General features: G+C 45.8%; 1 protein-coding gene across 3 annotated transcripts in view; it reads left to right on the top strand.

Moving 5' to 3' along the window:
- ZNF550 (zinc finger protein 550) overlaps nt 1-10,535 on the top strand; it is a 29,557-nt gene that overhangs the window by 12,344 nt on the left and 6,678 nt on the right. For all 3 annotated transcript variants that reach the window (XR_010110946.1, XR_010110945.1, XM_034946528.3), the window contains exons 2-3: nt 2,703-2,829; nt 6,336-6,431. Coding sequence is in view for 1 of the 3 variants with exons in the window: in XM_034946528.3 (XP_034802419.1) it covers nt 2,703-2,829; nt 6,336-6,431 (223 nt within the window). In the remaining 2 variants the exon portion in view is untranslated. The remainder of the gene's footprint in view (nt 1-2,702; nt 2,830-6,335; nt 6,432-10,535) is intronic.

Raw genomic sequence — 10,535 nt, 5'->3', positions numbered from 1 at the left:
GCGGCTGAAAGAGGTGGGAGGAGCGTTTTTGCGGTTGCTGCTATGCCAGGGCAGAAAAGGTGGTAGGGCAGGCTGAGGAATTTGTCTTTCAGTTTAGGGCAAGGGACGCTGGGTTGCAACTAACGGTATATTTTCCTGTTTAAGACATTTAGTTACAGGTGAAAAACGAGTCCATTAAAATGTTCAGTGGCGATGGCATGCAGGATGTAGTGTCCCTTTGGAGATAACACATGAGGCCCAGGGTTACTCTCTAGCAGTCACTCTGATTACTTTCATGATAGCCCAGATTACTGTCAGCTCCTGTCGTAGTTGTTAATTTCTCATCCACCTCTCCCTCCTTTGCTTTATTTCTGACTCCCTCCGGTGTCCGCTGCTTAAAGAGGTCTCGTCTGTTGCACCGTTTAAAGCTGACCAGAGTCTCTTTGGTCTCCTTGCTCTGTTTTCTTGTCATCTGAATCTTTAAGGCCATCTGACATTGCCTTACTCATTTATTTAGTTGCCTGTTTAGGATCTTTTTCCAACCCTGGAATGTGAGTGCCTGTTGCTTCCCTCTCCCAAGACCCAGAACAGCCAGGCTTAAGTACATTTATTGTACTTAATAAATGGTTGATGATTGAATAGGCCTCTCTTATAGGGACTCTCATCACATTTCCAATAAATCCACCCCCTCCGACCAGCGTGGTCTGCAAGGCTGTACTTGGTTTGCCCTTTTGACCACATCTTTCTCCTCTTCCATTGTCCCCTTTCTCACTGCATTCGTCCAGGGAATCCTGAGCTTGCCAAGCTCTTTCCCATTTTCAGCCTTTGCCCTTGCACTTCCCTTTGTCTAGGACATTGTTCTCAGGTCTCTGCGGGGCTGCAGTTCCACACCCATCCTGGCAGTGCTGGCTGTAGCTAAAAGCACCCCTCACTCCCACCTGCCTGCTCTCTGGCAGCTTGGTGAGGTGTTTTAGCGGTGCTCAAATGCTGCTTTTGCTTTTTAAATGTGAGGCTGTGCCTGATTTCTAAAGCTCCCTGAGCCTTTGCTGACTGTGAAATGGAAGTGATAACGACATTTACCTCTGGGCCTGTCAGGGGATTAATAAAGTTCCCAAACACATCAGGCACTTACATGTGCTAGGCATTCCACTGATTGCCTAAGTGAACATTTTCTGTTTAGTTCTTAGAGCTGCCTGCTGAGATGGGAATAGTTATTGTGTTGATTCGGAAATCGAGCCTTAGAGAGATCATGTGACATCGTCATAGTCACATAGCTGGCAAGTGTCAGATTCAGGAGGCCTGATTTAAGTCAGGCCTTTATTTGCTTTACCACGGCTAAGGAAGCCTTAGCCTGGCAGGGACACAGTGAGGACCAGAGGACTTAGTGAAGGGTGCCTGCCCCTCTACACCTGTGGGTATTTCTTGCAAGGTGGAGATGAGAGACTGAGAAAAGAAATAAGACACAGAGACAAAGTATAGAGGAAGAAAAGTGGGCCCAGGGGACGGCACTCAGCATACAGAGGACGCACACCAGCACCAGTCTGAGTTCCCTCAGTATTTATTGATCACTCTCTCTACCATCTTGGCAAGGGGGATGTGGCAGGACTACACGGTAATGGTGGGGAGAGGGTCAGCAGGAAAACATGTGAGCAAAGGACTCTGTGTCATAAATAAGTTTAAGGAAAGGTGCTGTGCCTCGATGTGCACGTAGGCCAGATTTATGTTTGACTTTACCCAAACATCTCAGTGCAGTAAAGAGCAGTATTGCCGCCAGCGTGTCTTACCTCCAGCCATAAGGCGGCTTTCTCCTATCTCAGTAAATAGAATGTACGCTCGGGTTTTACACCAAGACATTCCATTCCCAGGGACAAGCAGGAGACAGATGCCTTCCTCTTATCTCAACTGCAAAGAGGCCTTCCTCTTTCATGAATCCTCGTCAGCACAGACCCTTTATGGGTGTCGGGCTGGGGGACGGTAAGGTCTTTCCCTTCCCACGAGGCCACATCTCAGGCTGTCTCAGTGGGGGGAAACCTGGACAATACCCAGGCTTTCTTGGGCAGAGGTCCCTGTGGCCTTCCTCAGTGCATTGTGTCCCTGGGTACCCGAGACTGGAGAATGGCGATGACTTTTACCAAGCATACTGCCTGCAAACACATGTTTACCAAGGCACATCCTGCACAGCCCTAACTCCATTAAACCTTGAGTCAATACGGCACGTTTCTGTGAGCACAGGGTTGGGGCTACGGTTACAGATTAACAGCATCTCAAGGCAGAAGAATTTTTCTTAGTACAGATCAAAATGGAGTTTCTTATGTCTTCCTTTTTCTACATAGATACAGTAACGGTCTGATCTATTTTTCTTTCCCCCACACTTAGCTGCTGCTGTTGCTGTTATTGTGGTTGGATTAGTATCAGTCATTTTCCTCCATTCTTTTAATATGCGAGAGTACTTACTCTCTGCTTCCCATAGTCCTCGTGGGATTGCCATTGTTTGTGTCATCTTCAACAGCTTCCCCATAGAAGGCTTTTCTCTCAGGCACAATTGCATTATGTGAAAAGGCAGTATCTGCCTCCCCTTTGAGCCCTGCACGGAAGTCAGCCCAAAGGAGACCTAGTTGATTCAGACCTGGATCTCTCTGCACATTGACTAGAGACTGAGTGACAGGTTCTGATCCTATCCGACAACACAAGGCCAATAGCATTACTTCTGTTTGACTTTCCAGATGTTGGTGACCTTCAAGGATGTGGCTGTGACCTTTACCCGGGAGGAGTGGAGACAGCTGGACCTGGCCCAGAGGACCCTGTACCGAGAGGTGATGCTGGAGACCTGTGGGCTTCTGGTTTCACTAGGTAATGACTCACCTCTCATCCCCAAGGAGGACCCTAACCCTGATTCTTGGCCAGGCAAAAAGGTCACTGGAACTGCCCACCTTTCTCTTGACAGACCTTTCTGTTCCCACCTCTTCCTGACTGGTCTCCCTTTGTCTGCATCAGAGATTGTCGGGGTAGAAAATGTCCTTTTAACACAAACCCTCACTCCAGTGCTCAGCCCATTCTGAGGTCCTTAATCCAGATTGCATAAGAAGGAAGCTGATGGGCCATCCTGGTGGGGTCAGCTGTGGCCACAGCCCTGTTAAGCAGGGGCCATGGGTGATGGGCTGTTCTTAGAGAAAGGGGTGAGTCAGGCAGCCCCCCAGAAGACATTTGTCCTCAGTGCCCCTCGGATATCTTCCTAAGCAATACAATCTCTGTACAAAGGCATCTGGGTGCCTGCATGGTCATTAGTTGTTTTCTGATGCTTGATATCCATGCTCTGTTGATCCAGGAGGTGTTTTTAGAGGGTACACAGGAATGTCCTCAAATGGCATGGGTTGATACCCTGATAAAGCCATTCCTTTTACTTTCTCTGTCCAGCACGCTAATTCTTGTCATAAAAGTCTCATCAGCTGGGTGTGGTGGCTCACGCCTGTAATCCCAGCACTTTGGGAGGCCGAGGCGGGTGGATCACGAGGTCAGGAGTTCAATACCAACCTGGCCAAGATGGTGAAACCCCGTCTGTACTAAAAATACAAAAATTAGCTGGGCGCAGTGGTGCGCGCCTGTAATCCCAGCTACTCAGGAGTCTGAAGCAGGAGAATCGCTTGAACCTGGGAGGCGGAGGTTGCAGTGAGCCAACATTGCGCCAGTGCATTCTAGCCTGGGTGACTGAGCAAGACTCCGGCTCAAAAAAAAAGTCTCAGATCAGCGCTGAGTCTTTCATTTTCCTTTCACTCCCCCAGTGCAGTTCATTTCTTTTTTTAACAGAGGGGACAACCTCCAACTTAGCCCTGAGAAACATACAAGGGTTTCCTGGGACTTAGTGGCATTGTTTTGATTTTGTTGTGTTGTGATTGCAGACTTCTATTTGTAGGAAGGGAAATTGACTTTCTCACTTACCAGAGCAAAACAAATTTCCCTTTTAGAATACAATATTTAACAAAAGTGGGTCAGGATAAAGAAGTTATTAGAATTGATGGCACACTCTGAGTTCAGTTGGGAAGGTGGACATCAATGCATAGATGACAACTGAAATAAGTTCTAGAAAGAAAAATGAGGGGAATTTAGGAATAAATAAGCAGGATGTCATAACCTATTGTGGGTGTTCCAAAGAGGGCATCTCAGGAAGTGACAGTGGAGCTGAGACCTGAAAGCTGAGTAGGAGTTAGCTGGATAGAAGGAGGTGGAAGAGGGTAACAGTGTTCCAGGTGGAGGAACCAGCGTGTGAAAAGTGACAGGGAGCTCAGCTCTTGGGAGAGCCAAAGGATCATCTGATTCACCTTTCCCACAGCCCTGTCCCAGAACTCAAAGCCAGGCATGTAGCACACATTGGTGGACCTTACTGTGACATGTCTGAAGGAATCCTGGGCTATGGTTCAGAATCTGCCAGTCGATGTTTCTGTGGATCCTTGTACCTCAGTCATTGGTCTTCTCTACAGAATCCTCCTGTCTTTTACTCACCACATCTAGTGGAAAGCATTTGGCTGCATATAACAGAAAACCAGATCAAACTGGCTTCACCTGGAAGGAAATTCACTAACTCGCCTGATGAGAAGCCTGAGGTGTGGTTGGCTCCAGGCTTGTTCGGTGCCGTAGCCCAGTGACGCCATCAAGGATGTCTTGGTTCTCTGTTCCTTCTTCTTGGTTCAGGCTTCTGATTGTCCTCAGGCTGGCTCCTCACAGGGATGCTGGGTGCTGCAGCCTTGACTGGGGCAGCAGGCCCCCATGTTCAATCCATCCTCCCACCTTGGAATAAATGCTTTCTTTTCACAATGAGAATCCAGCTTTGGTCACCTGCCTAATGAAGACTCTTGCATTACCAATTTATTTCAACCACTGGTTTTTCTTTTCCTTTTTTTTTGAGATGGAGTCTTGCTCTGTCATTCAGGCTGAAGTGCAGTGCCATGATCTCAGCTCACTGCAACCTCTGCTTCCTAGGCTCAAGCAATCCTCCCAACCTCATCCCCTTGAGTAGCTAGGACCATAGGTGCACACCACCATACCCGGCTAATTTTTTATATTTTTGGTAGAGACGGGGTTTCACCATGTTGGCCAGGCTGGTTTAGAACTCCTGGCCTCAAGTGATCCTCCTGCCTCAGCCTCCTATAGTGCTGGGATTACAGCATGAGCCACCATGTCCAGCCTCAGCCAGTGGTTTGCAGCCCCATCTGGGCACCAGAATTTTGGGGGGCACATTTTGGAAGTACTGATGCCCAGGTCTCACACGAAGAAATTTTGTTTCATTTGGTTTGAGGTTGGAATCACGCATCCCCAAGTGGTTCTGAAAGCACGAGGTGTTTGAGAAGCAATTATTTAGATTTGTTAGAAAATGCCTCCTGGGGCCGGGTGCAGTAGCACCTTGGGAGACTGAGGCAGGAGGATCACTTGAGGCCAGGCACTCGAGACCAGCCTGACCAATATTGTGAATCCCAGTCTCTATTAAAAATACAAAAACTAGCCAGGCATGGTTTTGCATGCCTGTAATCCCTGCTACTCGGGTGGCTGAGGCACGAGAATCCCTTGAACCTGGGAGGCAGAGGTTGCAGTGAGCTGAGCACTGCACTCCAGCCTGGGCAACAGAGTGAGACTCTGTTTCAAAAAAAGAAGAAAGAAAGAAAGAAAATGCCTTCTGGAGGAAGCAGCACACCTTTGCCATGTCCCATGGCTGTCAAAGTGTTGTGTGCCTGAACAACGTTGGCTTCCATAGACGGAGGTCATGGGCAGTGGGTGTTGTGTAGACAGATAGCACTACCCTCCATGGCAGTTGTAGCCCAACAGTGGGATTTGTGCCTGTCTTTATCTCCTTGGCTGCCATAATAAAATGTCATGGATTGGGTGGTTTAAACAACGAGAGTTTATTTTCTTATGCTTCTGGAGGCTGAGAAGTCCAAGATCAAGGTGTCGGCAAATTTGATTCCTATTGAGACCTCTCTTCCTGGCTTGCAGATGGCTGACTTGCTGTGTTCTTACAAGGTGGAGGGACAGAGGAGAGATCTCTCTCTCCTCCTGTTTTTATGAGGCCATAATTTTATCAGATTAAGGCTCCACCCTTGTGACCTCATTTAATTTTAATTACCTTCTAAAGATCCTGTCTCCATATACAGTCACGTTGGGTGTTAGGGCGTCAACATATGATTTTTATGGGGAACACAGCTCACTCAGAGCAATGCCCTTGATTTTCAGGGCTCACATCAGCATTTTGCTTACTTTGGGAGCAGCTGCATTCATGTCTGGACCCTGTCATGAAGTCCTAGGCAAGATGGAGAGACTTTCATTTTCTCATTAAATTACCCCTATTCTATTTCTTTTGCTATCAACAGGGCATCGGGTTCCCAAACCAGAGTTGGTCCACCTGCTAGAGCATGGGCAGGAGCTGTGGATAGTGAAGAGAGGCCTCTCACATGCTACCTGTGCAGGTAAGCAGCCACCAGCTGGTCATGTGGAGTCATGGCAGTCTTCAGATAATGTGAGGGCACCACTGCCTCTGAATTTCTGTGTGAAACTGCTCATTGTGGCTTTCTGGGGGCCTGGTTGTTTCTGACTCACTTTGGGTCATAGTGTCCATCATCAGGTGAGCACTGAGCCACACAATTATTCACAGACACAGGTACCTTTTGCTGTGAACAGGAATCTTTATGGTTGCTCTGGCTCAATCCAGCTGGTAGAAGGGGAACAAGAAGAAGGGGAGAAGTCATACCCAGTTGTACACATACTTGACAACCACATAGTCTTGACAAGAACTAGGCATTTGGCCACACCTAGATGCTCAGGACTGACAAATGTGATTTGGCTATGTGCCCATGGAAAAGAATTAATGGGTTTGGTTTACATCACCTCAGACTCCTCTACTCAACAAAATCAGAGTGATATAATTTCTGTGTCATTGAGTTGTTAGAGGATGTAGAGATAACACATGACACTGCTTAGTTCAGTTCCTGGTCCATAGGATCAACAAATGTCAGCTAGTTAGTATTATGCATGAACAGTTTTAATCATCATAAATGTAATGTCATACATTTCTTTCTGGACTCAAGAGAAAGGGGACTTTCCTCCCCTTGATATTACTGTCTGCATTATGCTGTGAATCCCACTCTTTTCCACCCTCTCCGTCCACTCATCCATCCTCCAGTTAGACCATCAGAGACTCGGAAGCAGCCCTTTGCCCCATATCTTCCTGCCCCTCTTGCCCTGAGAAACACCAAGGTGACATTTGGCCTTCTCTGCCCTACATCTGTGCTGATGAGTGTAGCTGGAGCCATTTGCCTTGTGGATTTGTATCACCACTGAGTCATGGGCTCTCCCCTTGGGCTTCTTGGCCAGCCCCATCTGCAACCCTGTGTTCCAAATACCTCCCTTCCCATTCCCTCAATCCCACATCTCCACTTAAGTGTCTCAGAGGCACCTTTAGCTCCTGATGCCTAAAAAGACACTCAGTTCAGAGAACGTCTTACCATCCAAGCAGGTTAGAAGGCTGGAAACACACCACATAGCTCCTGGACTCCACCTAACTTCATCAAACCCAGCATCCATTCATCCCTAGTCCTGCTCATTTTAAATGATCCATATCTCCTAAGTCCATCACCTCCACTGCTTCCCTTGGCTCCTTCACCAACACCCTAGTCCAGGCTCTCATAATCTTTTGCCTGGGCCATACCAGAGGCTCCTAACAGGTCTCCCCACATCTGCCCCATTCCTCTGGGCAGCTCTTGTCCCTGCACCGGCTCCTGCAGCCACTCAGATGTGTTTCAGATTTTCACCACTTCCCCAGCAGCTGATGTTTCAGTATATAATTAATTTCATGTTAAAAATAGGATGTGTATTTAATGTTCTTAAAGATTCATCTGCACGGTCTCATACTTGGCTTCTCTTGTCCTCTATGGAGGAGATCTTACCTCTAGTCATGGTCAGTGTCTTTGCCAGTGCCTGCATCATACCTGCTGTGTTCTCAGGGAACTTGCTTTTTTTAAAAAAAATCTCTGCTTTGTCTGTACCTTCAACTTATCTATATTCAAATAAAAAGTGTGCACAATACAAAACCAGAAAGTGAATATAAGTTTAAACAAAAAAAAAAAAAGTGTACTCAAATTGCTTACACTTGGGGAAAACAGACAAAATGCTTTTTCACCTACAATACCCTGTAACTTGTGTTGACCCCACTTGTAAAGCCAAGCTTCTTGGAGTTGTCTCATGTTTGGAAGAGATGTTTACACTTGACTTTAATATTTTTTTGTTTAAAATTTCTCAAACTAAAAAAAATCTTATGTATACAATAATAAGTACAAATTTGAAGGGCTTAGCTTAAATTTTTGCATTTCTGCAAATTGAATTCTTCATCTAGGTCAAGATTTACAATATTTCCAGCACCTCAGCAGTTTCTGTCACCCTGTCTTTGTCAATAGCTCCTCCTGCAGTGGGAGCCACTGTTTAGACTCTCTTCCTAGGGACTAGTTTTTAATTGGTTGTGAATGGGCATAATTGGAGCCCCAAAGCAGTTTCTCTTTTGTGTATTTCTTCTTTTCACCATCATTGTGTCCATGAGCTGGGTTTATCCTATATGCTGTGTACCATAAAATTATGTGAAAACATCAGGATCTGTTTCTTCACTCTCCTATTGGTTGACATTTGTATTGTTTACCTTGTTTGGAGATTATGAAGAATGCTGCTATGAATACTATTTTCCATAATATTTAGTGGATATAAACACTCATTTCTGTTGCATATACACCCAGGAGATGACTGGTGGAGTCAAGAGACAGATCTGTGCTCAGTTTTAAGTCAAACCCCCAAATATTTTTCCAGAGTAGCCGCACCATTTCCCATCCCCACCATTCCAGGTATGAGACTGCTGCTGCACTCGGCTCTTCTAAGCACGCGATGCTGCCACTTCATGACGCACAGCTGCTAGCTTCCTCAGATCACAGCACTGAAGCTGTTCTTGCTCGTGTCACTGCCATTACCCAAATTGCCCAGCGCAGCAATGAAAATAATAAGGGTAATGTCTCACAATTTAATGAACACTTGTGCTGCATGAAGAACTGTGCATTTTCTCATTTAACCTCATGACAGCCTGAGAAACTGAGTCTCCTAGTCTCTTAGTTGAGGAATTGGAGACCTGGTGGAGAAAGTCATCCTCCAGTATCAACCCACTTGACACAGGCAGGATTTGAACTGAGTCATTCTGTCTCCGGTACCCTCTTGTCTGCCATGCATTGTGCCTCCTGACACAGCAGAAACTTGTCAGATCTTACTACACTAGGCCTTTTGTACCATTTGTTCCTGTGTGTACTTCCATCCCTTTTGTGCTGGAATCTTCATTTTCTTGCTCCAACTCTAATCACCCTTTTATATTGGTTTCACCAGGCATCTGGTGCCCAAAGGGTGAATCTACCCATTTTTACTTCCTCACCTTCAACCCATTGCCCACTTCCTCTCTCTGGCAATGACTCTGGCTTCTCTTTTAGGACTCAGCTTATGGGACACCTCCTCTAGAAAGCCTTCCATGATCTCTTTTTCTTTCCAGTCTCATCAGGTGCAACTTCCCTAAACTCTTATAGCACCAAAAGGCTTCATTTCTTTTTCTTTTTCTTCTTTGAGACAGAGTTTTGCTCTTGTTGCCCAGGCTGGAGTGCAATGGTGCAATCTCGGCTCACTGCAACCTCTGCCTCCCGGGTTCAAGCGATTCTCCTGCCTCAGCCTCCCGAGTAGCTGGGATTACAGGCATGCACCACCACGCCTGGCTAATTTTTAATTTATGTGGGTACATAAGATATTTTAATATAGGCATACAATGCATAATAATCACATCAAGGTAAAGGAAGTATCTGTCACCTCAAGCATTTATCCTTTCTTTGTGTTACAAACAATCCAGTTATACCCTTAGTTATTTTAAAGTATACAATAAATTATTTTTGACTATAGCTACCCGGTTGTGCTATCAAATACTAGGTCTTATTCATTCTTTTCTAACTTCATTTTGGTACCCATTAACCATCCTCACTACTCCATGGAGTAGGATCCTACTCCATCCTACTGCCGTTCCCAGTTTCCAGTAACCATCTTTCTACTCTCTCTCCATGAGTTCAGTTGTTTTGATTTTTAGTTCCATCCCTGTTGTTGCAAATGATAGGATCTCCTTTTTTATGGCCAAATAGTACCCCATTGTGTATACACACCACATTTTCTTTGTCCATTCATTGTTGATGGACCCTTAAATTGTTTCCAAATCTTGGCTATTGTGCCTAGTACTGCAGTAAACATGGTAGTGCAGATATCTCTTTGATGTACTGATTTTTTTTTTCTTTTGGGTATATACCTCCACTGGGATTGCTGGATCATATGGTGGCTCTATTTTTAGTTTTTTGAGGAACCTCCAAATTGTTCTCCATGGTAGTTGTACTAATTGAAATTCCCACCAACAGTGTATGAGGGTTCCCTTTTTTCCACATCCTTGCCACCATTTGTTATTGCCTGTCTTTTGGACAAAAGCCATTTTGACTAGGATGAGATGATACCTTATTGTA

Source organism: Pan paniscus, chromosome 20, assembly GCF_029289425.2.
Source record: "Pan paniscus chromosome 20, NHGRI_mPanPan1-v2.0_pri, whole genome shotgun sequence".
Lineage (NCBI taxonomy): Eukaryota > Metazoa > Chordata > Mammalia > Primates > Hominidae > Pan > Pan paniscus.
The sequence above is the reverse complement of the archived record's forward strand: the minus strand, read 5'-3'. Positions and strand labels throughout refer to the sequence as shown.